Source organism: Oncorhynchus clarkii, chromosome 3, assembly GCF_045791955.1.
Source record: "Oncorhynchus clarkii lewisi isolate Uvic-CL-2024 chromosome 3, UVic_Ocla_1.0, whole genome shotgun sequence".
NCBI classification, from domain to species: domain Eukaryota; kingdom Metazoa; phylum Chordata; class Actinopteri; order Salmoniformes; family Salmonidae; genus Oncorhynchus; species Oncorhynchus clarkii.
The window spans coordinates 33,353,969-33,372,053 of NC_092149.1; the positions used below are offsets into that span (position 1 = coordinate 33,353,969).

At 41.6% G+C, this 18,085-nt stretch overlaps 2 protein-coding genes and 1 long non-coding RNA gene across 3 annotated transcripts in view; 1 reads left to right on the top strand and 2 right to left on the bottom strand.

Annotated features, from left to right (window-relative positions):
• Positions 1-1,698: 1,698 nt before the first annotated feature.
• Positions 1,699-3,756, bottom strand: LOC139405926 (probable U3 small nucleolar RNA-associated protein 11). Its single transcript, XM_071148378.1, has 4 exons — positions 3,359-3,756; positions 2,697-2,827; positions 2,351-2,456; positions 1,699-1,951 (listed from the first exon to the last, which is right to left on the bottom strand). Exons 1-3 carry the CDS (start codon positions 3,504-3,506, stop codon positions 2,427-2,429), a joined length of 309 nt encoding a protein of 102 aa, XP_071004479.1. The 5' UTR covers positions 3,507-3,756; the 3' UTR covers positions 1,699-1,951; positions 2,351-2,426.
• A 68-nt stretch (positions 3,757-3,824) lies between these two features.
• On the bottom strand, positions 3,825-4,928 carry LOC139405927 (uncharacterized). The gene is made up of 3 exons (XR_011633922.1): positions 4,864-4,928; positions 4,237-4,340; positions 3,825-3,890 (listed from the first exon to the last, which is right to left on the bottom strand). It is a non-coding gene; the product is annotated as an uncharacterized lncRNA (long non-coding RNA).
• An 8,350-nt stretch (positions 4,929-13,278) lies between these two features.
• Positions 13,279-18,085, top strand: part of LOC139393609 (four and a half LIM domains protein 3-like) — a 47,542-nt gene continuing 42,735 nt past the window's right edge. The window contains exon 1 of the mRNA XM_071141993.1: positions 13,279-13,529. Within this exon, the coding sequence (XP_070998094.1) occupies positions 13,451-13,529 (79 nt within the window). The 5' untranslated portion in view covers positions 13,279-13,450. The remainder of the gene's footprint in view (positions 13,530-18,085) is intronic.

Sequence of the window (18,085 nt, forward strand, 5' to 3'; positions counted from 1 at the left end):
AAAAAAAACTGTTTGCATGTTCTTCACAAAGAGGGCAACAGATGCTACTGAACCAGATGTCTATGTGTCAGGGGAGAAGCTTCAGGTGGTATCTGATTTTAAGTACCTTGGCATCATACTTGATTCCAACCTCTCTTTTAAAAAGCATGTGAAAAAGGTAATTCAAATAACCAAATTCAACCTAGCTAATTTCCGATTTATACAAAATTGTTTGACTACAGAGGTAGCAAAACTGTACTTCAAATCTATGATACTCCCCCACTTAACATACTGCTTGACTAGTTGGGACCAAGCTTGCTGTACAACATTAAGACCTATTCAGTCTGTCTACAAACAGGCTCTTAAAGTGCTTGATAGGAAGCCCAATAGCCATCATCACTGTTACATCCTCAGAAAGCATGAGCTCCTGAGTTGGGAAAATCTTGTGCAATACACCGATGCATGTCTTATATTCAAGATCCTAAATGGCCTGGCTCCCCTTCCACTCAGTATTTTTGTTAAACAGAAAACCCAAACATATGGCAGCAGATCCACAAGGTCTGCCATGAGAGGTGACTGTATAGTTCTCTTAAGGAAAAGCACCTTGAGTAAATCCGTTTTCTCTGTGAGAGCTTCCCATGTCTGGAATACACTGTAATCAGACACACATAACTGCACCACATATCACACTTTCACAAAATGCTTGAAGACATGGCTAAAGGTCAATCAGATTTGTGAATATGGTCTCTAGCTGTGTGTTGCCGCTTTCCCTGTCTGTAACTTGTGAGGCGTGGAAACACTGCTGCTTTTATGAATTTTGTCTTGCTGCTTTTTGTTCTATGTTGCTCTGTCTGTATGCTATGTCTTGCTTGTCCTATGTTGCTATTGTCTATATTGTAATTGTTTTTAATAACCTGCCTAGGGACTGCGGTTGAAAATTAGCCAGCTGGCTAAAACTGGCACTTCTACTGAAACGTTGATTAATGTGTACTGTCCCTGTAAAAATAAAATCAACTCAAACAGCTTCAGTACACCCTGTCATAGATTCTACAAGAGCCTGGAATTCTATTGGAGGGATGTGACACCATTCTTCAACAAAAATTTCTATAATTTTGTGTTTTGGTGATAGTAGTGTAGAGCACCGTCTCAGGCGCCAATACAGAATCTCCCATAAGTATTCAATTGGGTTGAGAACGGGTGACAGACGGCTATGGCATACGGGTTACATAGTGTTCATGTTCTTCAAACCATTCAGTGACCACTTGTGCACAGGGGCATTGTCATCCTATGGCCATGGTAGCCAAAATAATGCCCAGAATAATGGCATGCCAAGTATTTCTATACACGACCTTAAGAATGATAGGATGTTAATTGCTTAAGAAAAATCAGGAACCACACCTGTGTGTAAGCACCAGCTTTCGATATACTTCGTATCCTTTATGTTTACTCAAGTGTTTCCATTATTTTGGCAGTTACCTGTACATTGATGAAGTACACTAGTGCCATCTACTGGTAGTATAACTGAACAGCATGAGATTTTTATAGGTTCATATGAGCATTTATCAAAGACATTTGGCATAGACATATACAAGATTGAGGCTTAGAAATTGGTCTCAAAACAATTTATTCATACAAAAATCTAACTTATATCCTTTGATAAATATGTACAAAAACTCTGCATTGCTGCAACCATAGAGATCAATCTATGCCTCCAACAACAATTGAGAGGGTATTCCCTGACCATTTCACTAGTCCATATCCACATGAATTGCAATAGGAAAACCAAAGTTCACATTACTGTCCGATGGAGACTGACTGGTGATTGTATAACAGGCCACAGAACTGTCTGGTTGATGATGCGTTTCCTGTTCAAAGAGGTTTACCTTTCTCATCGCTTCCTCTTAGCTTCAAACTTGTAGACTGCAGAGGCATTGACCGTCTCTTTGCTCACCTTCACCTTCTCGTTCTTATCCTGGACAGAGAGGAGACACCATAGAGATGGTAATACTGTTGAACATTCTGTTTATAGTGTGTCATCGTATTCTGTGGGAGGCACACATAAGCACAACGAGGATCAAAGAAACCTCCTATATAGTTAACAAGCAGGCTGTTCTTTCTAGAAGTAGATGCACCCTTTGGGACAGCGGATAGAATCAGATGAATTAGAACAGAACCCAATTGAAAAGCCTAGAATTAAGCACAACTTGTCCACCAGAGGGGGGAAATGTACCTTTGGCTTTGCTAACATGTGACACGCCTAGAAAAACCCCATCAATACAATTATCATGGGGAAATCCATGTCTTCCCCAACCACCGTCTTAAGCATTACGACTCATTAAGCTTCTATGGCTTGTAGTCATCCCCTACTCACGTGTAAGTCTTTGCGGGTCTGGATCTTCTGACCAATGACAAACTTCTTCTCCCGGTCAATCCGCTTGGACAAGATATTATACTGGTGCTTCCTGTCTGGCCAACTTCTGCAGAGAGGAAAACAAACAAAAACATCAATACATGTAACAGAGAAATACACTGTAGAGAGTTGAATAACCACACAACATCATAATTTATGCTAACAAAGGCCTTAAATGAAAGACTGGAATGGTCTAAAATGTGCAAACTCTACCCACCCCGGTGCCCTGGGTGAGCTAAAAAACAAATGTACCCATTGCTGAGGAACAGTGCGGCTGTCAGGCTATACAGGGACAGTCCTGACTGACCTTTATACTGAGAGGCTCCACGGCGCCCTGGATGGTCTTGCTCTCCGGCGTATGGAGGGTGGGCCAGTTGAACACTCTCTCCACCAGCTCAGGGGCTGTATCCAGGTGGCTGGCCAGGTCAAAGTCTGCTACTGTAGTGGAAGACAAAACCAGGAGAAATCAGGGCTCTGTCAGTTTCAGATGGTCTTTAGAAACAGTCTTCAGTTAAAAGAAAGATTCGCCCATTTTGAACGCTCTATCATATTTGTGCATCTCTGAGCGATGTTTTATCGATTCCCGGGGTCATTTAATGTTTTCATGTGTATCTGAGCTATTTGCCATTCAAGCAGGCAGAGATACAGCCGCTGGATCAGACATTTTTCCTTTAACTATTCATAAAGCGTCTCAGATTGAGAGTGCTGATCTAGGATCAGTTTTGCTTTTTACATTGTAATGAATTACATTATATTACAAGGACAGGGGGACCTGATCCTAGATCGGCTCTCCTATTCTTAGACGCTTTATGAATATGGGCCCTAATTCCTTGGTGTACAAGAAGAATGTCTGTATGTATGACAAAAGTGGGAGTTAATGGCCTTCTGTATGACATATCCAATGCAATACTACAAAATAACACTGCGCAGTGTGTATATACTTGTGTTTGTATTAATGTATTCCTCTACCTTTTTGCTTCGCGCCCACGTAGACGGCGTGCCCGTTTTTCTGTTTGCCGTCAGCGTCCAGGAGATGGAGTTCCGATTTCAACCCCTCAATTTTCTGAAGGCAATTCAAAACACTTAAGCCTGCACTTTCACCACTGTATACCACCATTGACAACTTCAGTGACTGAACTGAGTGAGTACAAGAAAGCAACAGTCTGCACGTTGCACCCCACAGGATAAATTGTTGTTCAATTGCTTTTCATAGGCTCTTAAAAAGGTGCTGACCTGCATACATTCCCTCACAATTCCACACTGTACATATTCACAGCCCATTCATTTATCTATTCATACAGCTAAAAGGAAATTAGGTCATTCAAGAACATAAGGAACCGTTTATTCCAGTTTACAGGGCACCACAGTGAGCTCTTACCTTGCCCTCGGACACTCTCTTCATCTCCACGTATCTGATATCCTGCGTCCTCATCAACTTCCTCTGTTCCTCTTTATTCTCCTCCTCTGTTCCTTTAGCCTTATTCGACACATGCACTCCATCCTTTCAAAACACAAGAGGACCAGAGACACAACCATTAATATATCATGTTTTGGATGAAAGCAAGGATGAAATATGGACATGGTAAAACCTGAAATGATCATATATATAGACTAGCTATTGTATTAGCCCGAGTGTCAGTCTGTTTGTGCCATCATGCCAACTGATTATCACGCTTGACAATGAGCAATAGAGTTGGCAAGTGCACAAAAAGATCTAGGACCTGGCTACTCTTGTATAACCTGGTCCCAGACCTGTGTGGTCTTACTCCACTGTGTTTAGCTTGACAATGATCAGAGGAGTTGACAAGACAGCTCAGACCTGGGACCAGACCAACATGATGACTTACCTTAAGCTGAGAGCTGACCATCTTGAAATAGAACTCATCAGGGTTCTTGTCCAAGGCTTTTTTTACGCAAAGGAGCAAGGGTGTTCGGTTTCTTGTGGTAGTCACTGAAAATGTCCAAACAAAAGGGTATAAGATCAGCAACCAAATCAAATCTGTACATGGACCACACATAGTTAGCTGTGTAGCACATGTGACAGTTCAGCAAAGGTGAATAAGGGGTGGGTATAATTTGTGGAACGTTCCATCAGGAATCTGTTCCAAAAACTTAGTAAATAACAACGTTGCCAACAAGCAACACATATAAAGTAGTATAGCCGCCGAATAAGATTCCGGGTAAGGAGCGGACTATTTCATAATTTTTTTCACTCACCACGTTTATTCCGAAAAATGTCTGTCCTCACTCTGGTAGCCTATGGACAAACATTAAGAATAAACTACGTGGTGAGTTGATGCCTATTCGGCAGCTAGTTAGCTAGATGAATTGATCGTGCTACTTTGTACGCGTTGTTTGTTAGCAACCTTGTACTTTACGAAGTTTTTTGAACAGATTCCTGTTGGAACATTCCACAAATTATACCCACCCGTGAATAAGTGTTAATAGAATATCCATGAATTAGATTGACTTACTCTGCACGAAGTTTGTAATCCTTCTTCTTTTCAAGATGTATCAGATGTTTTCGAAAACCAGGCTGTGGCACAAAATGAAACAGATAAATTAGTTAACGTTAGTTATTACAGTAGGCAACAGGAACCAAATGCACAATGCCGTTAGCAACATAATGCTACATGTCAACAACCACCAATCACACCAGCTGAACAAACAATAACATTGCTTCCTGGAAAGCTAACGTAACAACTCATCCTTAAAAAAAATATATATTTTTTTACTCTCATCTTTCTTGTGATTTTTTTTTGTTGGGACTTCAATGCCTTTCTAAACGATGACATATTGACAATTTTCTAAGTAAAAAAAAATCAATCAACTGTCTGGCTAACTACAAAGCCAAGATGCAAATGTCTCAAAATTCTTCCTTAGTAAAACACGTGGGTATACAGGAAGCGCTACCTCACTTTTCACTTAAGAAAATTCGCTAGTTCTTCTCTCCGCCGGCTACCATATTTGGCACAAATCAAACCATTATGATATCATGGTGAGCTCTCTTGATGTTATGGTGGGTGAAATTAGTGATGACGAAATATTAATATATGTTTAGAATTTCCGTTAGTGTCATTATTCATATCAACAAAATACACAACATCAAACTTTTGTTGACATTATCAGATGTGGTTGTTGCAATATTCGCAATTAAACAGCAGGTGACAATGTTGCACACATTTTGACAATTACCCAGGCACTCCTGCCCTGATGTTGAAGGTACTATGTGATAGGTATTTGGGTATGGTGATGAGTAAGTGTCACCTTTCTGGTGCTGAATGTCCTAACAGAGAAGATATAACGGACCCCTTGTTCCTAAGGCCTACATTCTAGAATTCAGCAGAATATGCACACTAAACTGAGGGGCTTAAAATATATACAGTATTATAATGCTATTATGCGTGTATATTGTTATTAATGTCAATTTTCAGGGTGAATTTAAAAAGTAGCTTTAACCTCCGTTGTTGTGAGGATAATCAAATAAAAATCAGTGATACGACAACCAAATAAGCCATTCAGCCCAGTAAATCCTTAAAGTTTTATTGTGTTGAAAGTTTTACATCATTTTTTTTACTGTGGCTTTAAAATATAAACTTTGGCAATCTTTCTTCAAGCAGACCAAGGCAGATGCCAACATCCTGCTACAGAGACACTAAGCACACAACACCACGTTAGCTTTATATGGACTTTTTAAGCATCCAACACTGGGATTGTCCTGTCTGGTCTGTTCTGTCTCATGCTGCACAATGCCAGGCTTGGAACAAGGAAGAGATCCATAACAAACCCAGATCACTGCACTAGTCAGTTTATATGTCTTGGCCGCAGTTTTGATGCTCCAAATTACTTTGGTCACTGTAATGAAGGCCTGCCTTTGCCAAAGAAGTTGTTTAACACTAACATATAATATGTTTGTGTTTTTCCAACATGAGTTCTTTATGTTTCCTGCTGGGGACCAGACCCCCATTATGGTTCATATCCAAGTCAATGGTTTCAAATAACCTCAGTGATAAACATCAGTGACAAATGCCTTTGTTGATGGACACCTGAGTGGATCTGTCCCCTCTCATTTTTACTCTCACATTCCCCTGGCCATGTTTCTGTTCATGATGTGGGAAACATGGGAAAATAGGTAATATACTGTACCAGTCAAAAGTTTGGCCACACCTACTCATTCAAGTGTTTTTCTTTATTTTTACTATTCCTACATTGTGGAATAATAGTACTGACATCTTTGCACACTCTTGGCATTCTCTCAACCAGCTTCATGAGGAATGCTTTTCCAACACTCTTGAAGGAGATCCCACATATGCTGAGCACTTGTTGGCTGCCTTTCCTTCACTCTGTGGTCCAACTTATCCCAAACAATTGGGTTGAGGTCGGGTGATTGTGGAGGCCAGGTCATCTGATGCAGCACCATCATTCTCCTTCTTGGTCAAGTAGTCCTTACACAGCCTGGAGGTGTGTTGGGTCATTGTCCTGAAAAACAAATGATAGTCCCACTAAGCTAAACCAGATGGGATGTCATATCGCTGCAGAATGCTGTGGTAACCATGCTGGTTAAGTGTGCCTTAAATTCTAAATAAATCACTGACAGTGTCACCAGCAAAGCACCCCCACACCATTGCACCTCCTCCTACATGCATCACGGTGGGAACCACACATGCGGAGATCATCCGTTCACCTACTCTGCGTCTCACAAAGACACAGCGGTTGGAACCAAAAATCTCAAATTTGGACTCATCAGACCAAAGGACAGATTTCCACCGGTCTAATGTCGATTGCTTGTGTCTCTAGGCTCAAACAAGTCTCTTCTTGATAGTTGTATTCTAGTAATGATTTCTTTGCAGAAATTCAACCAATAAGGCCTGATTTACGCAGTCTCCTCTGAACAGTTGATTTTGAGATGTGTCTGTTACTTGAACTCTGTGAAGCATTTATTTGGGCTGCAATCTGAGGTGCAGTTAACTCTAATGAACTTATCTTCTGCAGCAGAGGTAACTCTGGGTCTTCCTTTCCTGTGGTGGTCCTTTTCCGGATTGACTGACTTTCATGTCTTAAAGTAATGATGGACTGTCATTTTTCTTTGCTTATTTGAGCTGTTCTTGCTGTAATATGGACTTGGCCTTTTACCAAATAGGGCTATCTTCTGTATATTACCCCTACCTTGTCACAACACCAGTGATTGGCTCAAAATAAATTCCACAAATTAACATTTAAGGCACACCTGTTAATTAAAATGCATTCCAGGTGACTACCTCATGAAGCCGGTTGAGAGATGCCAAGAGTGTGCAAAGCTGTCATCAAGACAAAGGGTGACTACTTGAAGAATCTCAAACATAAAATATATTTTGATTTGTTTAACACTTATTTGGTTACTACATGATTCCATATGTGTTATTTGATTGTTTTGATGTCTTCACTATTATTCTTCAATGTAGAAAATAGTACAAATAAAGAAAAACCCTTGAAGGAGTAGGTTTGTCCAAACTTTTGACTGGTACTTTATGTCAAAACATGTGGGGCCACAGTGCATGAACCAGAACCATGTCGGAAATTACACACTCCCCATCTCTCTAGCACAAAAATAGTTATTTTTCATACATTCCATATACTGTCACGTGCAACGAAAGCATGCTCTTCTCCTCAGTGACATGGTTTCATGACCACAGCATTCCATGGAGAGGATAAGGGGGTCACAACACCTCTTTGGGAACACCGCTCTCTCTCGCTCCACTTCCTGATACAGTAATCCAAGGAGAGACCAGGCAAAGCCACAGTTGCCCCAGGTCCCTAATCCCTAATCTCACGTAAACTCTCGCTTTGGGAATGTTGTGGAAAAAGCTCAAGAAGGAAGAGGGATATTGCACTATTCCACAAACCATTTTTTTTTCTGGGTCGCACTCTCTGTGCTCCGTCCCCAATGACCACAGAAAATGTGTTTAATATGTGTAAGATTTGCCCAGCGAGCAGAATATTCTGCGGGTGATGAAGAAACCTCTGAATTGGTTCAGTGTTTCCACATTATGTCACCCACTTGTTTTTCATTTTCATCTCTAATGACCCTACTGTTAGGGGTCCGCCTCGGGGCCGCTGTGATATACTAGCCCACTAACATGAGTCTAATTACCAAAACACAGACAGCACTTCAGGATTTACGGGTTAAATAATGTCTGCGTAGATTCTGACTAATCAGCACTTATTGTAAGGGGTAGATAGTAGAACGAAGATTGTGAGTCATAACAAGTCGATCCTAGAGTGGGAGGATAAGAGCATTTGCCAAGGGTCAGAGATTTCGGAATACCCTTATGGTGGCAGATCTATCTCCTGTTTGGTTTTTAATATGACCCTGTAAACATAACAGCAGTGACATAAGCATGCTGGACAGTGGCTGAGTTCAGGACTCTGGTCCTGTTTCCGCTGGCCCTGACCATTGCAGGGCCTTTTTTACAAGCAGGCCGACCCCGTCAGAAAGGTCATTGAAAGGAGTTCCTTGGTGTGGTTCCAGATCTGTTTGTGCTGTCTTGCGGGCTCCTATGGTCATTGGCGTGACAATGGCCATAGAATTTGGCAAACAACCCAAGCAGATCTGGGACCAGGTTAGGAGTTGAACATTTTAGTCCCCCAAACAAGACCACAGTATTTTCCCAGTGCAATTACATTATGTTTCTACGAGGAGACCCAGCCTCTAAGACATAATAGTGCGAGACGTAGCATTCTTCCTGTCTTTTCTCCCCTTCTCCCCCTCTGTTCCTCGAGAGCCAGCAACAGAGAGTGCACCCCTGGACGTGATTCCCTCTCCGACCGCAAAATTCCTATAAAACGTAAATCGTCTACAATTAACTGTTAAGTCTGCTGCTGAATTGCTCTGCTTGAGGTTGTGGTCTATGTTAGTGGATTACCTGTTTTATTATGGAGCCTCAGAGTGAGGTAGAGTGGGTGGTGGATGTTGTAAGTCTCCAAAATATGTCTGCAATCCTGAGGTTAAGACAGTTCATCTCAGGCTTGCTGTGAGCTCTAGGCCTGGGGTTCTCTTATGACCCATTATGGCTAACTCGCTTGGCAGATGCGACAACACCCTTCAGAAATGAACATTTTATTTTTCGTGACATTTTATTTGGCACATTACATGACAGTCACCTGGCTAAACTCATAACAAGTCATACCAGGTCGGCATTTCGAACCGCATCCAAATCTGATTCTAAATTGAATCTAAGACTCTAAATCTACATCAAAGGTCAAACTGTGTCCTGACAGTACTGGACTCTGGTGGAAAATTGGCACTCGTGTTATTTTTGCTGTGACGGTTCTCAACCCGACACCTCACACACACACAAACACGACAGGCTGGGTGCAGAACGGGGTCAGCCGCAAAGCAACATCCCTGGAGAAGTTTGGGGGATAATACCTTGCTCAAGGGCACAATGGCGGTACAATTGGTGGTACCTGAGATAAATGCCAGCCTCCGTTTGCCAACTTACTCCATATTTTTCCCATCAGCACTGGCAACCCCCCCCCCCCCCTCCCCGCCATCAGGAAATGTATCATACTTATATCTCTAGTCATAGGGCTTCAATTAACCTCTGTGCTTGTTTTCCAAAATTGAGACACAGTTGTTCTCTGTTGGGTTATAATATGGATCTCAACATCTCTAGGAAGAAGATCACTTTTTCCCTGTGTGAATAGAGAGGCTTCTATTCTCTAATTTGTTGTGCAGGACTGACGAGCTTCCACCTCGGTGTGTTAAATAAGATTTTATAATTAGTGGAATGAGGTGTTGAGAGGTCCTGACAGTATCAGACACCACACTCTTCCAATTGTCTTGCCTTTGAACCGTGGAGACTGAGGAGTCTCACATGTCGTAGGAAACGTGAAGAATCCTTGTTTGTCAACCCTCATCCCTTTAAGAAATGAGACACAATAGTTCTCTCCATAACGTTTTGCAACCCATGACGCAGGTTGCAAAATATGAATAGGATTTCTGATATGGTTTACATCACATGCGTGTCTTCTTTACCACATTAAATATATTACACTGAATCTAACAGTAACATAATCAAATCAAATCTAATTGTATTAGTCACATGCGCCGAATACAACAGGTGTAGACTTTACAGTGAAATGCTTACAAGCCCCTAACCGACAGTGCAGTTTCAAAACATACGGATAAGAATAAGAGATAACAGTAACAAGTAATTAAAGAGTAGCAGTAAAAAATAACAATATATACAGGGGGGTGCTGGTACAGAGTCAATATGCGGGGGCACCGGTTAGTTGAGGTAGTATGTACATGTAGGTAGAGTTAATTAAAGTGACTATGCATAGATTACAACAGAGAGTGGCAGTGGTGTGGAGAGGGGAGGAAGGGGGGGGCAATGTGAATAGTCTGGGTTGACATTTGACTAGATGTTCGGAAGTCTTATGGGTTGGGAGGTAGAAGCTGTTTAGAAGCCTCTTGGACCTAGACTTGGCGCTCCGGTACCGCTTGCCATGTGGTAGCAGAGAGAACAGTCTATGACTATGGTGGCTGGGTTCTTTGACAATTTTCCTTGCCTTTCTCTGACATCACCTGGTATAGAGGTCCTGGATGGCAGGAAGCCTGGCCCAAGTGATGTACTGGGCCGTTCACACTACCCTCTGTAGTGCCTTGCGGTCGGAGGCCTGAGCAGTTGCCATACCAGGCAGTGATGCAACCAGTCAGGATGCTCTCGATGGTGCAGCTGTTGAACCTTTTGCGGATCTGAGGACCCATGCCAAATCTTTTCAGTCACCTGAGCGGGAATAGGTTTTGTCGTTCCCGCTTCGCAACTGTCATGGTGTGCTTGGACCATGTTAGTTGGTTGGTGATGTGGACACCAAGGAACTTGAAGCTCTCAACCTGCTCCACTGCAGCCCCGTCGATGAGAATGGGGACATGCTCAGTCCTCTTTTTCCTGTAGTCCACAATCATACACACTCTTGCTTCAATGTCAAGACCATATCCACCCAGTTACTTTTCCCAACTACACAATCTTGTTTTCCATTTATGTACTTTGATGATTTCGAGGCAGCACTCAAAAGTATTTATTTTAAAAGTTGCTTTTAAGAATAATCAAAGCAGTGCTCAAAACCATTTCCTTATTCCTTTTTTTATTATTATTTGAAAACATAGATTTATTTTATCACGTCCATCTTTTTCTTGTCCTCAGTGAACTGGTACTGTTGGCACCCAGTTGGCACTCATGCCTAGTTATGTAAAGGGGGTTTGGGCTGAGTGCAGAACCACATGAAATGGTGATCTGCTAGCACTAGCCTAGGCACTTGTCTCCGTGTAGTCTAAATAAAATGTGACGATCAAAACACGCCTGTTCAGACCAGAACAATACCATGGTGTAGAGGGTTGCATGTGTCAACATCATGTTCTATAACACTTGGATTAACCTCTCCACTGTTCTAGGGAGTGTATAGAAAAAGCTTCTAGACGTGCTGATCTTAGGATCAGGTACCTTCATGTCCTTATAATCGTATTCATTATTATCTAAAAGGCCAAACTGATCCTAGAGCAGCACTTCTACTCAGGTGAGTATTTAAGGTGAGTATTTCATTTCTAACCCAAGAACATACTGTACAGCTGTTGACATTTATATCGAGAACGCTCCCTCTTGTTGACTCATATCGTCAAGATGAGACAAATGAGAAAAAGAGGAGAACAGAAGACGAAGCGAAACAGGAAGTGAGATAATTACCCATATTGGGGCAAAGTGCGCCAGATAGATCATGCCTGAGTTAAGAGAAAGAACAGCTGTGCAGTTTTGGGAAAATAAGAGAAAGTACTGATGCTGGTCACAAAAATACATCCACACATATAGGTTTCAGTTTAACACGTGTAAAATCTATCAATAAACTTACAACAACAAAAAACGTAATGAAATAATGACCAAAGGATATGAAAGCAATACCAATCCCCCAGGGCCCATTATGCACTTGTTGACAACATTGGATGAACTCTACGCTATGGCAATTCAAGTCCATAACACAACACTATACAGCAGTAGGCTTACTGTCCATACTGTTGTGCAAGTTTGATTGTCAGTGTTGTGTATAACCCAGGCCTACCTGTTGTCTGTTATCCCCACCTACCTGTCATGTGTGTCTAGCAAAATAATGATATCAGCTCAAGCCTAGATTTCAATCAAATCACCATTTACATTAAGTTATTTTTGGGAGAACTTGCATCTGTGTAAGGTGTGAATATATTTTGTTATCAGCAAAAACAACTTTATTACTGTCAATCAAATTCTTCGCTCAATAGTTGCCTAAAATATATATGTATGCAAATGTAGGCAAATCCATTAACACTACATGTCTATTCATGTAGTGTCAGGTGACATTGGAGCAAACAGTCTGGAGTTCAAATTTGATGTAAACTAGGCCTATGCTGGGGGAGTAGGCCCCACTGAGGAAGGGCTACTATAATATGGCCTACATAATGGATGGGCAACCTTGATGCGGGTGGGGGCCACAAAACATCTACATTTATCAGGAGGGGCAGCAGCGGCTCTGTGTACCCACATTTAATATATCTGAGTGAGAGTGACAAAGCAGATCAATGGGGGTCCTGGTCAGCAATTCAACCGTTATTAATACACGTTTGGATAGCTGTCTAGACTATGTGCTACTTGAGTGACTGTCAGTGACTGACATAACAATAGAAAAACTGCTGAGGCATAACCAAATTTAGGAATTGCACCTTGTGTATTCTACTATTCTTACTCTCCCCGATTTATTTTGGGGGCCGCCATTTCCCATCCCTGGCCCACAGTACATGACCAAAGCGCAGCACAGTCCGAAGGTTCGAAGTCAGAAGGAGGAGATTTTTCTCCAATATCGGGGCGGGGTCTTGTGACTCAACACTAACTTCCTCATAGACAGTAGAGCCGGTGAACTCTGTCACTCTTCAGCATTTTACAGTTAGAGGTCTGAGTAGGCTGCAGTGGAAAAGGAACGGGAAAAATTGTACAGTATAATAATCTGCCCACTGGAGTAGCGACCGGTATACCGGCTGCAATTCTCATCATTTGAATGTCTGGTGACACAGCGCGAGAGGTGGGCTTCGATTGTCAAGTCGCAAAGGTGCATTCAACAGCAGATATAACGTCGGGTAAGCGCAATCACCTACCTTCAAGAATGAATTGCAAACTTTTCGCCATCCTATCGCCACTATTCTTGGGTAGGCCTACGTAAAATCTAGAGTAGGCCTACACACACGTTTCTTATTCTTTGGTTTTCATCAATGAATCCATGTGCATTCTTTCTTTTTAATCATTCGTTTGTGCTATTTTGAATCCCATTCATTACGCATTTTAGTAATGTAGGCCTAATGTGCATTTATTGAAGTAAATACTTTTTACTTTTTAATTTGAACTTTTCAGTTTTGAACTTTTAATTTGCAAGGTGAGGCTAATGAAAATAAATTCAGCAGTGCTCCGGGATTATGAATGAATGATAGATACAGTAATGCGTATAATCCATGTCAGGACAGGAAGAAAGGATCATCAGACAATTTAGAAATAGCCTACTTTGTAGCAGTTTTGTTCATATTATACTACTGGCACTAAGTAACCTGAGAACAACTGGAAATTGAGACTAGACTATACTTAAATGTTAGCTTTCTGCTGGGCAATGCAACAAAGGGAGTTATTAAGTAATGCCATAACAGCATGTATGCTTTTGTTTTCACGTGTCAAGCATAAGAGCCTCATAGAATGGGATCTTTTGACTAATGATATGTCAATTTCAATATGAAATTTCTACTTTTCACATTTCTAAAGCAACAACCGGTCAATAGCTCCCACCTAAACGACTCCAAGTATCTCCTTTTTCTAAGTATAGTAGGAAAGGTGACCTAGTAGTGCATGTGGTGCACTATGTAGGGAATAGGGTGCCATTTGAGACGGAGCCATGGAATACTTATCACCACTATTCTCTCTGTTTTCACTGGCTTTCGTGCTACCTGTTGAACCTTAAGGCTGTCATCAAGACTAGCATGCCTGGGGCATCCTGGCACTGATGCAGGTAGGTAGCTGAGTAGTTCCCTCCTCATTGACTCTGTGGTCAGTCCCCAAGGCTGAGCAGTTCTCAGTGGCAAGAGGAAATGGGATGTGGCCATGTGTTAAGGATGGGTATGTCGCTGTGTTTTGAGTTGTGTGAATTTTCATAGTTGCATAGTACTGTAAATGCTAGCCATATTTAGGGTTGAACTTTCCCCAAATTCCCTGGTTTTCCTGAAATCCTGGTTAGAAAACATCTGGAATCAGTATGGAATAAGCAGGAAAACCTTTTGCATCCCTAGTCATGTTGCTGTCTCATCTGTTGCCGTTTCACACATGTTACATTGGGCGAGAAAGGGAAGATGTGGTCACTGGAAGATAAATCATACCCTTAAAATAGCTGTGTTACCACGCTTACTGTGGGTTCCAGACCAACTAGGTAAGGCGCCTGCCTGTGCAGTTGGTTCTCCCTTCCATGCTTCCTGCCTCCTGCCCCACCTGGGACATCTTTAGAGATCCCTGTTTTTCTACACTCAAAAGACTACAATAGCCACAAGGCTGTTGACAACCAAAGCAACCATTATTGCAGTTGTTTAGCAGTTAACCCACTTCTTGTAGTTTGTTTCAAGTAATAATATTATTTTCAATTTCTACTTCAAGTGGAGCACACTGTTAATAACATATAAAATAATGTCATTCAAATAAGTTGACTCACAAACATAAGTATACCTGGATGCGTATGTATCAACTTTAAAATAGGGTGTGCTTTGTTTGGGCTAATGGCTAGGTTCCAAGATGGTGTAGCAGTCGGACGTCTGTTTTGTCTTGTCCCGTGTATATATCGTTTTCTTCGTATGTATTTTTATTCTCAATATCCATCTACGGATTGAAAGAGGGTGGTGACTCTAATTCCATCGGCGGCATCATTTAGGTTGGCCCCTAGGTATACTTCGGGACCAACCTAAGTTTGGCTATGAACTGAGCGTGAACCAGCAAAGTTCCCCCATTGGTTGTTGCGTCACCTCGCCTTAGCTGAGGAACGCACCCTTAACCTCTCTCACTAAAGTGTCAGAGGTCTGACAAACTACAGTGTTCTTTAAAGGAGCTCCTCTTCTGGGTGTGTTGGTACAGTATAACAGATGCCCAATCTAATTTATAAATCGGCACCATTCCAATTACAATTTCTGCCCTGCTAGTGCAGCCCCGGTCAACTGTAAGTGCTGTTATTGTGAAGTGGAAACGTCTATGTGCAACAACGGCTCAGCCGCGAAGTGGTAGGCCATACAAGCTCACAGAACGGGACCACCGAGTGCTGAAGCGCTTAATGCATAAGAATCGCCTGTCCTCAGTTGTAACACTCACTATAGAGTTCCACACTGCCTCTGGAAGCAAAGCCAGCACAATAAATGTTCGTTGAGAGCTTCATGAAATGGGTTTCCATGGTCGAGCAGCCTCACACTAGCCTAAGATCACCATGCGCAATGCCAAGTGTCCGCTGGAGTGGTGTAAAGCTCGCCGCCATTGGACTCAGGAGCTGTGGAAACGCGTTCTCTGGAGTGATGAATCACACTTCACCATCTACCAGAAGTACGCTCGCTACCTGTCGCAATGCAGATGTTTACTGTTAAGTGGGAGGGGAGTAATGGTCTGCGGCTGTTTTTCATGGTTCGGGCTTGGCCGCTTAGTTCCAATGAAGGGAAATCTTAAGGCTACAGTATACAACGGCATTCTAGATGATTCTGTACTTCCAACTTTGTGGCAACAGTTTGGGGAAGGCCCTTTCCGGTTTCAGCATGACAATGCCTCCGTTCACAAAGCGAGGTCCATACAGAAATGGTTTGTTGAGATTGGTGTGGAAGAACTTGACTGGCCTGCACAGAGCCCTGACCTAAACCCATCAAACACCTTTGGGATGAATTGGAATGCTGATTGCGAGCCAGGCCTAATCGCCCAACATCAATGCCCAACCTCACTAATGATCTTAAGGTTGAATGGAAGCAAGTCCCCCCCCAGCAATATTCCAAATTCTAGTGGAAAGCCTTCCCAGAAGAGTGGAGGCTGTAATAGCAGCAAAAGGGGGGCCAGCTCCATATTAATGCCCATGGTTTTGGAATGAGATGTTTGAAGAGCATGTGTCCACATACCTTTTGGTATTGTAGTGTATGTCTTCATAAATGATTTTAAATAAGAAAATAAGCTTGATTCATAAACAAGGATGGAAGTAAGTGTCTTACCACTAAATCTTACGCAAAAACCTTCGATTTAATAGATCAAATACAAAGCTTGTTTCATAAACATGGATAGAAATAATAGTACTCGTTGATCTATATTAAATTACATTTGATTTATGAAATTAGATTGGATGGGAATTAGATTACTTTCGACATTGATGCTCTTCGTTTTTCCGTAGCATCACATTGTCACTTATGAAAGTCAGAAGGTCAAAGATCATACCCCCAAAGACATGCTTACCTCTCACCGTTACCGATATGATCTTTGACCCCCTCTATGGCCTTATTAATTCAGTGCTGCGGAGAACACGGACGGAATCACAGAATCAAGACATTAAAACGCAATTCAACAATATTAAAACATTTATTGAACATAGGATATCAACTAAGTTTATTGAATGAACGTATTAGAAAATGTGTTAATATGCCAAAGATTATCATAAGACCTGAACAAAATGCATCAGTGATTCATATTTTCCCGTAAACTTTCTGAAGCGGCAACGGCACAGGAATCCCCTTGTCTGAATTTGCGCATTTGTCTACCACTTTGTGTAGCCATTAGCGATGATGCTAATGTAAGACAACCTCTTCTGGTAGATGGAAAGGTTCCCAAAAAACCTTCTCAATTAAATGTTAACTACAAAGTAGCCTATGCCTACCTGGCAGAATGATATGATTGTTTGTATCAATCCAGTGGCCATTTTGTTTTGCGAAATCCGCAACCACATCATGAGCGTTACAGTAACATCACTAACCAAATTGTCTCAGGATGGTGCACAGTTAAATTAAAGGGTAACTACACCCACAAATTAAAGTGTCTTTTAGATTTTTCCAGACCTCAAAACTGATCTACTGATGTGGTTTAAGCATGGTTGTGGACTTAAAACAACCGAAACTGAAAAAGCAAGGAAAAACAGAAACCTGAGGGGGGGGGGGGGGAACTAACAGAATCAGGCATAAGATTTGACTGATTTGTAACTCCAAAATATCACAATACATGATTTACCATTCATTTCTCTTGGTCACAAAATAATTTGTAGAAGAACCAAAACAAACTTGAAATGCATCCAACAAGTTTGTAGTCACAAGCTTGATGTAATCATTGCATGATATGAAAATGGGACCAAATACAAAACCTTTGACTACTTTATTTATAAGAATCTTTAGTAGTGATTGCAAGTTTGTCTCTTTTTACTGACTCAGATCTTTTCGACTCCTTCAGTCAAAAGAACATAATTTGACTCATTTTTGTTAATTTGAGTCAGTAATGCCCAGACTTGTAGGACCCCCTACCGGTGAACGATGAACTGAAAACTCGAAAGAGTCATGATTCTGCATGTCATTCATCATAAGGGGCATATTGGAGTTGTCATTTGTGACATTGTTTAAAGCGCAGTTATTTGTTGATTGCTAGGCATACAAATAAGATCATTTGT

Bases quoted from the DNA above. Each gene is read 5' to 3' on its own strand.
- LOC139405926 (XM_071148378.1), bottom strand. From the start codon at position 3,506: ATGGTGGTATACAGTGGTGAAAGTGCAGGCTTAAGTGTTTTGAATTGC. The intron at 2,828-3,358 runs GTAGAGGAATAC...CTTCCACTACAG, and splicing joins CGTGGGCGCGAAGCAAAAAG to TAGCAGACTTTGACCTGGCC. The intron at 2,457-2,696 runs GTCAGTCAGGAC...TCCTCTCTGCAG, and splicing joins TGGAGCCTCTCAGTATAAAG to AAGTTGGCCAGACAGGAAGC.